Here is a 17,804-nt window from a genome sequence, read left to right as displayed (position 1 = left end):
AACTATCAATGTACAAATTGTTAAAATAAAGGTTTTCTAGTCTGATGGCCTAACTTTGTAATGAAATTCATTAAAAGCACCAATGTTCTGAAAGCACTAATATCAGGGACCCTCCTAATTTTAATCCAGTGGAGTTCCATTTGCTATCAACAAATGAACTTTATCAAAAGTATTTTTCACTCTAAATTATGCTTTTGTATATGAGAATAGACCTACCAGAATCTGCACAGCAGAGGATAAACTATCTAAGGGGAAATCAGGAAGACCCAATGAAGAAGATTCTTGGGTGCAGAGAGTCGTTGCAAAAGACAACAGCTGTGAGATCCTAGAAGTAAAACAATCAGTATTAACTTGAACAGAATACTTTACACTTACAATAATTTGGAATAGCCATTTAAGTAAGAAAAAACTTGGCACTACATGGATCCTGAGTGTAAGCAGACAATGCGCATTTGGTCTATGTCCTAAAGGAGCACTGTCAGTTCAACCCTGAGCTACACATATTCGCTTCTATTGTAGCACTCTCAGTCAGGCATTTGTGAAGAATATATGGCCTTAGAACCTGCGTCTTTGCAGCTTGGCTCAGGATACTGCTGACAGTTCAGATGTACAATTTTGCCTTAAATTTATTGTACACAATATGCATAATTTAAAGAAAGAGGGAGAAGATCTGTTTTCACACCGGACTAAGTTGCAACAAAACTGGGGTTCAAACATTCTTAATTTCACATGCAGCAAACCATCTGCTTTCCCTTTTAACCTGAGGGCAGTTTTCCATGGTATCTAAATTCAGGGAACTGTGATTTAATTTACCATGTTTTTAGAACAAGAACAAATGATTTAAGTCAGAGTTTACCTAGTGTGTACTTACACACTTAGGTTAAACAAATCACAGTCTTACGCAATCAGAATTTCAGCTCAGGCTGATTAAAGATTTCATTTTAAGTTTATTACTGAGAATTTGTCATCCTATTACAAATATTTAAATTCCAATATTACTTTAACAGGCATTTCAATTTTACATCCAGAGGCCCAACTTCCAAAAACAAATTCTAAGAACACTAATACAGAGATTTAATATGCATATTTACCTTTCTGTTGAAACATTATTTCCAACAAAGTGCAGCTGTGAAAGATGGTCCTAAAACAAAATGCATCACATTAGTCTATAAATCTTATTGAGCAAGGCCCATTCTACTCTAGGATATAATTATCTAGGCTGTAACAGTTGGATCTGGGTTTATTGATGACTCTAATGCTTTATATACAATCAGTCTTTTATACCAAAGTACTTAGCTTTAGAAAATGAAATCACTTTTAATTTCTAGTAGTTTTTTTTTTTTTGGCAACACTTGCCTTCTTTTAATTAATTAATTGGCCAGTAAGGAATATGTATACTAAGCTTCAGCAAACATTTTAAAATTAAGATTTGCAACATTTACTTACCTTAAAGGGTAGGTAATAAATATCTCTAGCCTGAAATCTAGACCGAAGTGGTGGGTCTAATGGGTTACCCAAATATCGGGGTACAGGAAGGCCCAGTGCAATCACCCTGAAGTTTTCACTGACTCTAACAATCCTCCATGCATCCAACTCTTCTTTTTCATGCTCCTAAACATAAGCAATATAATGAAAACTTATTATAAACTATTATTATAATTCAACAATGACTTCAGATAAAGAGAATCCAGTGAAGACCTATATGAATTTAGCAACAAAGAAGCACAGTGAACGTATATGATAGTACCCTTTTGTTAATTTCAATAAAATAAAATAAAATCAGAATTCCATCTTGACTTCAGTGTCTTAATAATTACTTTACATATTACAAATTATTCAAGCCTCTGTACATTCATTGTGTTTTCTCAGTGAACTCCATAAACTAGAGGAGGAAAGGAAAAAAAAAGAAGGTATGCATTTCCCACAGGAAAACTTCGCCCACTGAAGGGAAGCAGCACTGTAGATCCAGTCAAACAGTGTGATCTTCGTTCTGACTCTTCTGACCAGCTCCATGAAATCAAAGCTCTAGAGCAGTGTTTCTCAAACTTGGCAAGTTTAAGATGATGATCTGGGTGGTAATTCCTTGATCCTCTTGCTCACCATCCCTTGAAGCTGTGGGAAGTGGTTGCTCACTCCCCTGAAACGTGAAGAATGTACAGGTATTCCCAGCCTGGTAATATTTTGCAAATCAGCACTACTGTGCGAATACAAATTATACCCCCAAAATCTAGACTCTTGCATATTCCAACATAAATTTTGAACTGTGGAGAGGAAGTGATGCTTTATTCTCAATAAGCTCTAATTTGGCCAGATGGGCTTCATTTTTCATGCAAGAGCAATCCCTAACAAAAAATTAAAATACTGTTCTAACCAGACTATAAAAAGGCAGACTGATTTTCATAGCGGAATAATTTTTCTTTCAGTATCACTGTTCTTGAATTTAAAAACTATACTATTCAGTGCATAGCAATTGATAAACCAGATTAATCTTAGAGATACAAGCATTGTAATAGGAGAATATTTTGAGCTTTCTAATTCTAACAATGATCTGATTGTGCATTATGGAAGCTTTAAACTTATTATTCAATTATCTGAAGTTTTAATTGATTAATTGGAGGGGATATGCTAAATTTTCAGGGCAATTAATTAAGACAGGAATAAGAACCTTTTTTGGACAGGGAATGGATGGGAAGTTATCCAGATGAAATTAATATATTTTTGGTCTGGGTTTTTTTAGAAAAAAAAAAAAATATATCCAAGCATACTAAGAAAAGGATGGAGGAATTTTAAGATGTGCCTGTACTCAGTGAAATCTAGTGAGTTATAGATTTTGTTTTACAGAATTGAATCAAATAGATCAAACACAAAGTGGATCACCAGTTTGAAAGAAGAAAGTTGGGATAATTTTGCCTTATAGAGAGAAGGAAAGTGGACTGAATATGTATATATGAAGGAAGAATGAATGGGCCGAAACAAAAGAGAAGACTAAGAAAGTGGTTGATTGGTTAGAATGAACTGATAGACTGAATTGATGAGATCTTCAGAGAGAGAAAGGTGAAATGTTTAAAGTAAAAAAGGCGATGCTTGAAGTGGGGTATAGATATGAGGGAGCAGAAATGATTTGCAAGGAAATATGGAAAGGTACAGTGAATAGGGTTGGTGTACATTAGTTTTAACTATATTTCTTCCTCTTTTTCCACCTATCTCAGGCCTTTAATTTCCTTGGCTTAGTATTTCTTACACCTCTCAGGACTCTACATAAGACTGCTTACACCAAAAGGTAACAGTGTGATGGATGTGTATGTATATTATGCATGTATATTTAATTTATTAGCTGCTCAAACCCACATTTTTTTTTCTTTTCAAAAGAAAACATGATCACATTTTTAGATTTGTAGGACCGATAACTAAGTGGAAATTACATATCGATGTATCCTAAACGTGCGTATGCAGCTAGCATTCAGGGGATAGAAGGAAGGACAGACCATTTGGGTTAAAAGCAATCCACCTGGATTTACTGGCTAAATGACAATCTACCTATAAAATAAACTTTCAGAAGGTTAAGAGTTCTTTGGAAATGTTTATTGAGATCCATTCATTCTGTACAAAATACTTTGTTGTCAACCTAAAGAAACCTGAGCATTCTGTTTACCTTCAGCAGTTTATCATAACGTTCAGCTGACATGAGGAAGCGGCCATCTTCCAGCTGCATTTCCCTGTTCTCCAGCAAATTGTTCAAGACCGGGAGGACGTTCCGCTCAGCCTTCTCCAAACCTTCTAGAACCAGGATCCGACCTTCTGTAGCTGCACGCACTGCACACTTATTAATCAAAACAAAATCAGCACCAGAAATAGGAATAGCTGGATACAGTTTGCAAAAATACTTGACAGTGAAGGCCTGTTTGTCTTCAAGTTACTGTCATCCAACAATCCAGATCAAGAACAGAGGACAAGAAGAACTGCATCAGCAGCAGAAGAAAAAGCCTACAGAACAGCTTGAGGGGCCTAACTCACATGAGCCCACATATATATAAAAAGGGGAGGGAATATTAAAATTAGGGTAGCAGGAAATTTACATGGGGAGAAAGCCAAATTAAGAAAGGAAAATGAAACAATGATCCTATTGTGACATTCATTCCTTGAAACAGTGAAATGAAAACTTTGTACAACAAAACCTACCCTTTTTCCTGGCAATCTTAAAAAAATTACAACATAGAAAGCAGTTTCCTATTGAGTTAGAACAGTGATTTATCTAGGTTAGTATATGCTCCACTGACTCAGAATAACTCAACAGAGTTTAAAATAGAAGCTGCTCCTAGCTCTTGTAACAGATTTCAAGCACTGTGTCCTTTGTCTCTAAAATATTGAACAGCCATAGCTTTTCTTCAAACAGTGTCACGGGACACACAGATAGGTTGCGAACAAGCGAGAGCAGAGCACTCTCTATATTTTACACTCTGGATTTTCAGCAAATAAATTCTGAAAGAGTAAGAACTGAGGTTGTTATGGCTGCTCACTTGGTCAATGTAGTAGGCAGTGCCAGCTCGGATCTCCCTCCGCTGTTTGAGATCAGTTTCTGTTGTGTCCCTGGAAAGTGCCATATATTCTACCTCTCGTTTGGTCAGTTCCTACAGAAAGTGGAATGATATTGGATAAAGTAAATATTTATAATCTGTTTAATTTAACAGCAAATTATTCAATACAGCACAACTCCAAACAGCAGTAGGTCACTGAGTGGAAACAAATGTAAGCCTGAAGCCTAGTTTAGTGTTCTCCTTCAGTCATCATGGCTTCATTTTTTTTAATTATATCTGGTTTTATCAATAATCAGGACCCAGGTTTCCCTTCCTCTACTGAGGAAGTTCACTAGTCAGGCTGGACAAGGCAAAAATTGCTGAGGAAATCAATGAATTAATCTTCCTTCCTCTTTCTAGCAATAAAGGGTATCCATAAAAGCTCATTCAGACCCTGAAGGCAGACTGAAATGGCTCTAGATAACTGACCTCTCTAAGGACATTTGCCATTGCTATCTACTCTGTGATAGAGAAGGTAAAGAGTATCTACAACTAGGTGGTAGTTACCCAAAGTTATCTGCATCCAAAGTGATGCTTTCAAGGATAGCCATATTGTCCCTCTCCTATCCAAGCAACAAAATACACTTTATGAAATTGTGGTTGGAGTAGATGATGCCACCAGGGGCTGAGAATAGGAATCTAAATCCAGCCCAAAGTTCAACTACTGCAAACACCATACCATGATCTGAATTCTTAACCCCAGTAAGATCCACAGGCTCAGCAAGTTCATTTTCAGATACTACTAGGAGTTTCAGAGTGCAATTTAATAATGATGAAGCAAAGTTGGTGGTTCTCAGTCCAATCTTTGAGAAGGGAACACGTTTAACTACAATTAAGAGAGCATCAAGGTCATATCTGAATATACCAATAAAACTTCTATGTTGTTTTAAGCTTCTTAAAGAAAAGGCAGGATAATGCTTAGCCCAATAAACAAAAGAAAAACAGCAATCTAAAAAAATTCAACTTGAGCATTCCTGGTATGAATCAAAGATTGCAAAACTGAGAAACTGTTCTACAACTCCTCATTATGAACCATAAAATCACTATATGTTGCAGTCTCCTTTGTATAGAAACATAAGAATTGTGATGACAACTTCAGTACTCTTAATGCAGAGTTTCTCAACCTTGGCATCTTTAAGATGCATGGACTTTAACTCCCAGAATGCTGGCTGGGGAATTCTGGGAGGTGAAGTCCATACATCTTAAAGTTGCCAAGATTGAGAAACACTGCTCTAATGAAAATCTCCAAAACCTTACCAAGTACTGCATGGCAATAGAACGTCGAAGAGGCCCTGGAGGTCCAATAAGGAAAACATCTTGGCCCAGAAGGTCTTTCTGCATGATCCATCTTAGATGCTGAATCACAGACTGAGCTAGAGAATCTGAAACTAAATGAAAGGATGTAGCATGAACTTTTATCTAATTTAAGAAACTTTAAACAATTCATTTTACATTCTCAAACAATGTTATTAAATCCAACACTGCCTTTCTCTTCCTGAATTTACTTTTTTAACTTATACTTTTAAAGTTCACTGTGCTTTCTAGTTCAAGACTGATTGCGTACCCAATCATGCTTGAGTCCAATTAACTTAATAAAATACTGTGTGTATAATGTCTAGAGGGCTGGGCTTTAATTGTGGGAAAATAGAACCAAATCCATTATTTTCACGAAATAAGCTCAGGCTTATCATACATTTTTGAATCTAACCTAATCTATAGGGCAAGACCACTGTTTTCAGATAAAATGCCTACAGTTACTCTTATCCTTTAAGTAACTATAAGGAAATCATACCAATATTGGACCCCCCATCCCACAAGCATAAGATAATTTTTTTTAACTCACTGTTACTGAAAAACAAATAGGACAAAGATGGGAATGTGAGATGTCCAGGAAGATATTCAGACAAATTATACTATAGTTGAAAAGCTTGATAACTTGCAAATTATAATTCCCCCCCCCCTCGGGGAACGGTACATTTAGCCTGACATAAAGCAGAGATGTTCTAGTAGTAGTAATCAAAGCTTATGACTTACTTTATTTGTAAACCACTTTGAGATTTTTAATGGAAAGTGCTCTACAAATGCTGCAAATATGCAAATAAATAGATTCACCACTGCCCTAATCTGCTTCCTGGGCACTTTTACAGTCCTCTACTTTTAAAGCCTTTGAGGGGAATCGGATGCTCAGGACCTGAGCTTTTATGCACCAAAGCTGCTCCATCAACTCAATTTTAACTACTGTGAAGTTGTCCCATGCCAGTTTGTGACTAAATACCTGAACTGACACATTATCTAGGAAAAAAACCTGTGCTCTGTTATGCCTGAGTCAGGATTGGCTGTGGGTGACTCAGATTGGTGCCTGGACACAGTGGTAGTCTAGATTTAGACAAATGGACCAAAATCAGACTGAAATTCTCTAGATGGGTACCTTCCCATATCTGGGGTTTTGAGAGTTTACATATTCTGGATAGGACTGGACTTCCCTTGCAGGACAGGTACAGTATGTAATGTGGTAGTGTATATGAATTCATCTTTCTCACTTATATACTGTAACATGATTCAGAAACTTCCAGCTAGTGCAGAATGCACTTACTAGGTTGCTCAATAAAGCCCCACACCAACCACACATAATCTTATTGCTAAAGATTCTGCACTTGCTATTAACTACAGAGCCAAGTCTTATGAAAAGGATCTTGTGTGGCACAGGACCAGATTATGTGTGGCACAGTCTTATGAAAAGGATCTTGTGTGGCACAGGACCAGATTATCTGAAAAAAGTGTCTACTTCTATGCAATTCTATTCAGCCCTGCTGTTTAGGAGAGGGCATCCTGCTGACCATGTCCTGGCCTGGTGAATAGTATGCTTAGAGTCTAAGAGAAAGTCATATCCTAACCTAACCATCTGGATATTCCTCTTTTATCAGTTAAGAGAACAGCCTCCTCACTGTGAGTGACAGAAATTATTTGCCTGTAAGATAAATGGGATCCTAAAGGAAAAACTATCCAGTTGCTGAGATTTCTGTAACCTTATTCTATCCTCTTTCAATAAATCTTGTTAAAGAAACTCTGGAAACTGGTTTCTGTGGAGATGGAACAACTAAGAACTTGACATCACCTTATACTCAACAGTGGTGTCAAACAGAAATTCTCCACTCTGTCACCTGCAATGGGGAATAATCCGCCCATGGAGATTAGATGGGTTCTTGTCATCTAATAAATCTTAAATCACATTCTTCATGTGTCTAAGATTTATCTCTTTGCCCAGATTTTTTTCTGATTTCTCTGACTATTCACTGTATTTTTAGTGTCAAACTTCATTCAATAAGTAGAACTGGAACGCTTATGCAACATCACAAGAAACCCAAGAACGTCTGGTAAGTAATATTTATTGAAAAGCATTAGGAGGCCTTAAGCAAAGAATTTCAGCAACTGTTATAATTCAAGACAAGCCCTTGAAACAAAAATAATTTTCAGACCCTCCTGCATTTCTTTTTCCTTCCTACCTTCCTTTGGAGGAGGCTGGCCTGTTTGCACCCATCCTTTGTTTCTGCAACAGATTTGCAATCATACTGTTTTCACTGACTGCGTGAAAACTCTCACTATTACTATATTGTGACAATGCACTTCCTTTCTCATGGTTCACTTCTTCCCTACTGGACAGAAGCAGCAGCAAGGGAAAAGGTCGCATACATGATAAGTACGGAATAAAATTCTGTGGACAGGAACCAAGGAACAGAGTGTGCTACCCTCGAGAAACAAAGTAAGTATGCAACAGCGCTAGAGTAAAGGAGAAACTGAAGAACAGGACACTGGGTAAGAGTGCAATCTCTATGAGCAAAATGAGCTTTTGTGCGAATTATAAATATAAAACAGGGTAAGTTTACACCAGTCCTCTCAAAATTCCATAAGCACTAGCGCTGTATAGAGCACTTGAAGGAGGTTTTCACAGCATGTGAAATACCTGTCTTCAAAATGAGATAGCAGTCATGTCTTTTGCAAGGCCCACAGTGCTACTTTGAAAGGGTTTCCAGCTGTATCTGCATATCTATGAATGGCCAACCCTTCATTTTGCTCTCTTCTGAAGAGCTGGGCAGATGTTCCTCAATACTACATTCTGACAGCATCCAGGAGGTAAGAGCAGAAGTACTTCTGATTGGTACCTCTAACCCCCAGTTTCTCAAGCTCTCTGAAAGGCTACCATGGTCTAAAAATGTGGAGAAATCCCTAATATCAACAGATCCCACTGTCCCATCTCTCTCCTGATACAAAGGAGAGAATCCAAAGCCATCGTCAGGGCTAAATTTGGGTCTGAAGCCAGACTGGAAAGGCTCTAAGTATTCTGTTTTCTCTTAAGAATTCTTACATGTCTTCTACTAAGATGACACCTGGGGCCACTAAGAGCCACATCATCCACCAATTATCCTGAAGAGGTGGTTCTCTGCAGATGATTCCACTCAGTTTGCCATGGCAGAGACTTTATAATGGCACCCATATATTGTCCAACCAGATTCATCCCACCACAATCACTCAAGTCACCTGCTCTCCCGCTTTATGATCCTCAACACCACAGTGCAGGACAAAATCTGATATAGAATAGCAGATGCATAGGAGCCTGGAGGCACTGTTATTCCGCACCCCAAGCAAGTTGCCACTAGCAAGGCCAATCAGATTTGAGGAAACATTCTATCACCATACCCTCTGAGCTTCCTGGAATCTGATAGGATCCATTAACCTTCAGAGGTGCACCAAAGACTATACCAACTAACCAACAGTTCTGAAAACTGGATGGGATTTCCAACACTGTAATATTGAATTTCTTTTCAGAAGTTAGTTACTCTAAAGTTAAACTGCCCAGCTGACAAATGCCTTAAAAGCAATCTTAAATTTTGGTCTGATTGGATGAAGTGCTTCAGACCCACACATTTTTTTCTGGTCCTGGATGGCCTTACAAAGCCTCTGAACTTTTTCTGTGAACCTGTACAGCATAATTCTCAACTGTGGGTCATGTCTTTTGATGCATTAGACTGGGCTTCCAATTTCCTGGCTTCGTAGAATGTGAGCCAACATCAAGAAATCTTAACTTTGGTCTTAATCTAGCAGGTTTTTAAACTGCTAAAAAGTATTACAATCCCGATAGCAATTTTTTTTTGCAATATAACCAAATGTTGCTAGTGAATTAGTAAGTTCAGTTTATTCTATTTTTAGCTACAGCTTGAAGAAAAGAAATTGGATCAAATTTAAGAGATGCCTAAAATAGAAACTAAATTCAAGAATGTAAAACAAGCTGCCATGAAGAACAGAACATAAATGCTATATTGAAAAGAAGAATACTCCAAAGCCTTAAGGGGATAGCCTGCTAGAGCCATTTATGTCCTCTTACTCATCTTTATTTACCTAATATTTAGTCTAGTATTTTAATCCTTTGTTTGGCTCCCACAGAACAGCTTGTAGGCACAGCTTAAGTTCACAAATATTTAGTTGAACTTATTTATAGAATTCATCAATACAGTTAAGGAGTCCACAAAAACAATAAAAACGTTTCCTCTTTCAGCTGTTCTTCCATATATTTATCCTACTTCATTTCAACAGCCCTCACTCCCTCCATTCTTCAGCAATCTTTGTTCGTTTGTTTTGTAAAAGAAGTAATTATTTTAAGAAAACTAGCAACAATGAAGACTGTTCATTTCATGATTCTCCTTACCTGAAACACCACAAAGCACTAGATCAGATTAGAAACATTTTATTTGCAAATGGACTTCAACAAAACACAAACCAAAAATTAAATTCAAATTGGAAACATCAAGATCCATGCCAAATAACTAAGCCTTACATTAAATAAACACAAGCTATATAAAACTAAAACCAGATTTGCTAAAATTGGCATCAATTTAAACTTCCAAGTCCCCACTGCAAAACCATGCTTTTTCTTTAAAATCATTACCACCAGCCTTAATTTTAAAAACTCTAATATTTAGGCATCCAGCATTTAGAACAAATTCTTCAGTTTTCCCCAATATATGGATAATACAAATCGTTATGGAGAAAATATATCTATGTGGTTGCTAGGAATTGAAAACAACTTGATGGCACCTAATCAATCAATCAATCAATCAATCAATCAATCAATCAATCCAAATCTGTCCCCAAAATCTTAATGTATACTGAAAAATTTGGTTGCTGGAGCAAGGAAAATAAATAACTCCTAGACAGTATTCATTGAGTGTGCTCTACAGAACCATGAAAATCCTAAAAGCTGTTCTTAGCCAATATTTGACCACATTTTGTGAGCCAACATCTGCATTAATGGAATTGCTAATCCTGGTTTAGAGAGCTCAGGAGGAATTTCTTATCTGAATGGTTACATAGAAGAGAAGCCCATGTGAGTAAATGAGTAAAAAATTGCATGCACTATATCTAATGTAATTTGCTTACATTACAACTTTAGCGTAATAACTTTAGTTCCACAGGAACTACTAGTTATCTTATCTATCCACAAGGATATGTCACTTAGATGGGATTACAATGCTCATTTTAAGTATCGCTATGGTGTGAATAAAACAATTAGAAGGTTTGGTGGGAAACCAAAATGCATAATCAATAGAATCCTATACGGAATGAAAATTCGTGAAGCAAATGCTTACTGTACTTAGTCATGTCATGTATTTATTTGCTGAATTTTTATCCTGTCTTCCCTCCAAGGAGCTCTGAGTTTCCTCCAATATGTTGCCATCACAACAACCCCGCAGGCTACATTAAATTGGAATTTGGTAACCCAGCTGAATATTGCCTAGTCAGTTTTATTTATGGTGGAACAGCATTTCTGAAATTCTGATATTCTTCCCACAAAGGATTATGTTCGCCGCAATAAAATGTATACAGCTAGACTTCTATTTTGAGCTTAGTTTTAAGATAATATTGCTTCTTACTGTAGTTCACTGGGACCAGTTCTGGATTCTTTGGTGTTCTGAGTTTGTAGGACACATCCCCAATAGTAACAGTATCATCTGAAAATGAGAAATAATAGTTATTTATCACTGGTCACATATACACACAAACAAGCACACTCTGCTGTCAATCTTACATGTCCTATAAGAACAAGTATGTTCCCTGTTTTAAAACACAGAAAAATCTTGTAGCACCTTATCCACAAAGATTTTGTGGATTACCATCTTGCATCTGTAAGATTTTAATCAGAGTGATAAGACTATGTCTTGTTTTTTTCATTACATAAATGGCAGACATCTGAATTTTACAGATGTCTGAATTTCTTTAGAAAAATTATAGCCAGATTTGATATTATGAAAGAAAGCAGCAGTTTTAGAAAGTTTTTTTTTTAAAGAATGGTAGAAAACTGTTAACTTAGCTATTACACTTTTAGCTTCTAGTTTAGTTATTTTAGTTGTTATACTTTTAGCTTCTAGGGGATGTTATTTTCAATGCCTGGGGCAAAATATCAAACATTTTATCCTGAATATACTTTTTTCTGAGCTCAAGAATGTCACTTCAGCAATTATGATATACAGTAATTATGAATCTGACTTCTGGACATTGACATTCACTGAACACAACATATCATGACAATAATGGAATTCTTTCAGGTATTAAGAAAGCTGGAATTCTTGATAAACTTGTTCTAAATTAAAATAATTATCACTGAGAAGCCAATAAGGATAAACCACATGAAAATGTGATTACAGTAGGGAAAAACAAAAGGACAGGACGTGGACAGATGCTAAAATTTTAAAAATGTTGGTATCAGGACTGTCTTTTTGATTGTCGGTGATTATTATAAGCATTTTTTTCTTTTTATCAGTCCAGAATCGAATGCTTATACTAATCACCAACAATCAAAAAGTCAGTCCTGATACCAACATTTTTTAAATGCTACCAACTCTCTTAAATAATCAGCTTTCCCATAAGTGTATTATGAATCCTTCCAAAATAAAGTTATATTTTGCCTCTTCTGGTCAATTACCTTCAAGGTTCACTACTATTTATTTAAGAAGTACTCAGTTTCATAACTACCTGTTTTAGTGGTGTGGCGAAGTGTTTCAAGAAACCATAGGAACCAGAGAACACAATTAAAATGACTGTCACTTTTCTGCACAATATACATAAATTGAGACTCATTCCAGCCAAGTTGCATAGCTAAGCTAAAAAAACTGAAGAGAAGAGGAGGAATACAGAAATCCATCAGCATTTAGAAGATAAGTACAAGAAGGGAAGTCCACTCTTAAAAAACAATGAATTTTGATCAGCATTGTAATTTCAACAGTAGCTCAGTGAGAAACATGCGAAAGGGTCAAAATATATTGCAAAAGTATTCTGCATAAGACATTGGCAAAAGATAAATATGGACACCCGTGACCAGAATAAAATATGAAAGGAAAAAAATGTGCCAAGATTATCCAAGATCTTTCCTCAGGACATTTATATGGATGCTTGCTTCAGTAAAAATCAGTATCAATGATCTCCATGTAATTTATCTGAGAGGTTAAATTACTTCATTAACTCTTAAGCTGAAGCCTCAGGAAGCAGTAAATTTAAACTATAGAAAAGTTTTGCTTTCCACTCTGCAATGTGGGTATTTATTCCATACAATTAGAAACAAGGCTGCTATTTAGTACAGGTAGTCCTCGGGTTACGACAGAATTGGGACCAGAATTTCCATCACTAAGCGATGCAATCGTAAAGCACGATGTCATGTGACCATATCGCTTAGCAGCAGCAATCCTGCAGTCCCAGTTGCTATCATAACCCCAGGATCGCACAGGTCGTTAAGCAGGAAGAGGAGGGAATCGGAGGCAAGCAGCCCGGTAGATGCTGCAGGCAGGTGCTACGGAGTGTGGGCAGGCAAAAAAACAGGAGTAGGAACAACTTCCGTCTTCCTGCTGGCTTTCCCATTGACTTTGCTTGTGGGAAGCCCGCAGGGAATGCTGGAAATCACAATCACATGACCACAGGTTACTGCAACATCATAATTGCAAGCTGGACACTGAGCACCCAGATCACAATCGTGTGACCATGGGGGTGCTGCAATGGCCACAACTTTGTGGACCAGTCATAAGTCCCCCTTGTCCAGTGCATTCATAACTGAACAGTCACTGAACGAGCGGTCATAACTCAAGGACTACCTATATTTGGTCTGAATTTCATGTAGCTTTTTTCTTCACAGTTTTATGTTTTGTACGAATCCAGAAAATAAACATAGTATACAAACACAGGAATCGCTCCTAACAATTGCATCTCTCTCTGATAATGCCCTTTCTAAGTTATGGCACAGGGTCTCCCTTGGAAATGGTGAGGAAATCTGAGAATGCCATTTCCTAAGGAGGAAATCAAATGAAAATGTATTTATTTATTTATTATATTTGTATGCCACACAGAAAAGTTAAGTGTAATTCCTAAAAGAATCCAAAGATCATTTTAGAAAGTTCCCCAGGAAAATCTGATTCCTGATCATGTACACAAGGCAGTCTAGCCTATTTTGTATTCTACACCTCCTCCCTGTGGCTTCTGGCCTCCCACAGGTAGCTTGCCCGTGTCGCAGCTTGAGCAATGAAGAAATGACTCGGTGCAGAGAGCAAAGGCATGAAAGAAAATAATCTCATATTATCCTCACCTCTGCCCTCCCCCTGTGAATGCTCATGCTCTCAGAGAGACATACAGAGAGGCTCTTTATATGGTGGGGGCATTCCCAGGAAGCACGTGACTGATAGTAATTAAAGATAAAGTAAACATGGAAATGTTAACTTATTACAGGATACAGCAGAAGGAGAAAAAGAGTGTTATCAGGGTTTGCATGTTACCACCAACCCATAGTTGGCCAACCACATTTTAGCCTACACGCTGTGCACGCCCAGCAATACAATCTCCTGTGTTGTGCAAATCAGAACTTATGAAGTAAATTGTTTCATCATGGGAAAACACATTGTGTGAAAACAGCAGTGAATGCAAGATTTTTTTCTAGAGCCAGATTCTTCTTAGACCACTCAACTGCAACTCCCCTCCTGTTTCTCCCAGTCTCTAGAACACTGGCTGTCTTCACACAAGAGGGTAACCAGATCAGTTAACCAAGTGCCTTGCATGAGCGCAACATGCAGAACTTGGTTAGTTTTAAGTCTGCTCTGCTTTTCTTTTGGGTGAGCATTGGGTTATCTTACAGTTCAATGTATTGTGCAAACGGTTGAGCGGGTTAAATCAATTACCAAATCAAGTGTTATTGTGAATGCATTCAATGATTTGGAAAAGGCAAAATCCGTCACAGCCTTGTTGTGGGAGGAGGGGGCAAAAAAAGACAATGGCAACTGCACACCCCTTTTGTACACGTGTCAATGTTGCATGCTTATGCAAGGGGCAGGACTTCAATCTTGCCTTTTTTTACCTCCCTTACAGACCCCAGTGGTCTCTTACAAGGGCTGACGCTCTGAAACAGACCCAATACATTTATTTATACACAAACACACACACACACACACACACACAAAATAAGTTAAGTCCAGGACTTTCCAAACAGCCCTGCTGGATCAGGACATATACCCATCTAGTTTTGGGTCATACAGTGGCCGATAGCTCCACATACTAACTTTTTATGCTTCCCTATACCCATCTAATGCTCCTACCCCTTCTTTTAGATTCTCGCTTTTTATATATTACAGTGCTTTTAGTTTTTAATTCATATGGGCAGGGGACAAATTTAATAAATAAATAAAATAAATCTTCTACCTTCTCATAATTTTTTTTAGATTTAGATTTTTATTTTCACTCTGATGTACCCTTTATGCTTTTTAATGACTGTACCCCACCTTCCTTATGCTGGTCTATGACAGTAATAAAAATCTGACTTGATTTGCTCCATTTGAGCACCTGACAAGCCCAGAATGGAAGGCACAAACCCACTTAAACAACCAGCATAAGGAAGGTGGGGTACAGTCATTAAAAAGCATAAAGGGTACATAAGAGTGAAAATAAAAATCTAAATCTAAAAAAAATTATGAGAAGGTAGAAGATTTATTTTATTTATTAAATTTGTCCCCTGCCCATATGAATTAAAAAGCGAGAATCTAAAAGAAGTTCAGGCAAACAGCCATTATAAATACAGTGACCACACAACATGTCCTTCATTATAAAGGACAGTCCTTTATTTCAGAAAGCTGTCCTTTCAATTTTATTTTCTTGGTTTTGCTCTTGAATTCTCATTTGTAAAGCCAAGTTATAAATATAAACAATTAGGTTTTTTTAATCCTTATGACCTTCTTTCAGATTTGTTCCTTTTTCAAGTTTGTCCTTTATTTTTTCCAAGAAACTATCATCACTGTAATTATAACTCATGTATGGGAGATGGGTGACTAAAGGGAAGGCTGAAGGGAGGGAGGGTCAGTCATCTTGAAAGAAAGAGTCACTACTGAGAGAGAGAGAGAGAGAGAGAGAGAGAGAGAGAGAGAGAAAGAAAGAAAGAATCACCACTGAGAAAAAGGGGGAGGGAGGGAGGGAAGAAGGGTCACCTTGAAAGAAAGGAGAGAGAGAGAGAGAGAGAGAAAGAATCACCATTGAGAAAAAGAAAGGGGGAAGGAAGGAAGAAGGAAGGAAGGAAGGGTGGGTCACCATTGAAAGAAAGAGTCACCACTGAAAAAGAAAGAAAGAAAGAAAGAAAGAAAGAAAGAAAGAAAGAAAGAAAGAAAGAAAGAAAGAAAGAAAGAAAGAAAGAAAGAGGGAGGGAGGGAGGGAGGGAGGGAGAGGGGCCCTGTTTTTGTTCTCTTTCAGACATCCCCCTTTGCTTCGCTCAGCCCCGAAGTGCCTCTTCCAGTTCAGGGGACGACGCGCCAGGCGGCCGCAGAGCGCGGGTCCCTTCGCCGCGCGGGGTCTTCTCCGCCTCCCCTTCCCGAGCCGCCTCGCTGCCCCCTTGGCCCGTGGCGCAGGGAATCCCAGCCAACCGGGGAGGCCCCGCGCGGAAGGCACGCCGGGACGGCGCCCTCGGGCCGCGCCGGGAGGAGAGCGGCGAAGGGCGCCCGGGCAAGGCCCGCCTCACCTTCGGCCGTCCCGCCGCCGCCGCCGCCGTGCAAGGCTCGGGCGCCGCCGCGCCGCGCCACTCCCGCCGCTGCCGCGGGCCCCGCGCGCCCGGCCACCTGCTGCAAGAGGAGGCGGACCCTCCGGGCGGCCGCGGGGCCCGCGTAGGGGCCACCACCGCCGCCGCCACCCAGGCACACCACCCGGGCTTGCATGGCTACCGGTGCGGGAGAGGCGCCCGGGGGACGGCTTCCGCCGGCGCACCGCGTCCTCCTGGAAACGGCGCCGCGGCTTTCGGGGCCGGGCGAGCAAGGGGCGGCTGGCTGGCTGGCTGGCTCGCGCGTCCTCCTGCAACCGAGCGCGAGGGCTCGCTCTTTCCGAGCAGCGGGGGTCGTCGCCGGCTTCTCCCTTCTCAAAGGGCGGGAGCCGAAGCCCGGATGCCGCCCTCCCTGCAAGACGGCCAGGCTTCGGGATCGCGCGGAGAGACGCTGATACAGCGGTTGCAGGTTGCGCTCCAGTGAATGGGGTGGCGGAAGGACCAGGTGCAAGTTCTGGTTGCAGAGCTGCGTAACGTTTTCAGTGAATGAGATCCGGGGGAGGGGGGATCCGCTAGGAGATACTAAGAGGACTTAGGAGAACTGAAAAGCCCATTCAGAAAACCAAGAATGAATGAGACTGGAAGAATAGACTGATGGCTCTTGGGGGAATCTCTCCTTAGAAACTCCTCTATTTGGTATGAGTAAGTGGGTTAGGTGTATGTGTTAAACATACAGTATGTTCACAAGGTAGAGGAATGAATTACAGGTAGTCCTGGTTTAGCGACTGTTCACAGTTGCAGCGGTAATGAGAAAGAAACTTTGTGATCAGTCCTCGCATTTACGAACTTCGCAGGTTTGTAAAGCAAAGGAAAGCTGGAGTCAGATCGTAAGCACAGTCAGAGTTTCACTCAGTGACTGCTTCACCTAACAATTGAGTTGCCAGTCCCAATTGTGGGTGTTAAATGGGAACTACCAGTACACATTAGAAAATACTCTTGATTTGATTGCTTATAAAGAGAATTTGAGAGAATTAGTAAAAGGTAACATGCCTTTTAATAAAATGTGCTAGTTGGAAAAGGTGCTACCAGGAGCTTTCTGGATTTTCCTCAGGGTGATGAGAGATTCTGAATGTGATCGCCCATAATTTTGGTAGCATCAAGAGTGGACCTTGGGGAAAATGTGTATT

The 17,804-nt window shown here is 39.2% G+C and overlaps 1 protein-coding gene across 3 annotated transcripts in view; it reads right to left on the bottom strand.

Moving 5' to 3' along the window:
- The window catches only part of VWA8 (von Willebrand factor A domain containing 8), an 88,173-nt gene extending 71,194 nt beyond the window's left edge, over positions 1 to 16,979 (bottom strand). For all 3 annotated transcript variants that reach the window (XR_015795917.1, XM_088139487.1, XM_088139488.1), the window contains exons 1-8: positions 16,603 to 16,979; positions 11,501 to 11,578; positions 5,832 to 5,962; positions 4,518 to 4,628; positions 3,653 to 3,820; positions 1,447 to 1,611; positions 1,092 to 1,141; positions 217 to 325 (exon numbers count right to left, since the gene is read on the bottom strand). Coding sequence is in view for 2 of the 3 variants with exons in the window: in XM_088139487.1 (XP_087995613.1) it covers positions 217 to 325; positions 1,092 to 1,141; positions 1,447 to 1,611; positions 3,653 to 3,820; positions 4,518 to 4,628; positions 5,832 to 5,962; positions 11,501 to 11,578; positions 16,603 to 16,795 (1,005 nt within the window). In the remaining variant the exon portion in view is untranslated. The remainder of the gene's footprint in view (positions 1 to 216; positions 326 to 1,091; positions 1,142 to 1,446; positions 1,612 to 3,652; positions 3,821 to 4,517; positions 4,629 to 5,831; positions 5,963 to 11,500; positions 11,579 to 16,602) is intronic.
- Between the last annotated feature and the right edge of the window lie 825 nt (positions 16,980 to 17,804).

Source organism: Python bivittatus, unplaced genomic scaffold (genome assembly GCF_059951505.1).
Source record: "Python bivittatus isolate LINGU-HERP-01145 unplaced genomic scaffold, Pbiv_v1 ctg000210_np1212, whole genome shotgun sequence".
NCBI lineage: Eukaryota > Metazoa > Chordata > Lepidosauria > Squamata > Pythonidae > Python > Python bivittatus.
This window is presented reverse-complemented; position numbering and strand designations above follow the sequence as displayed.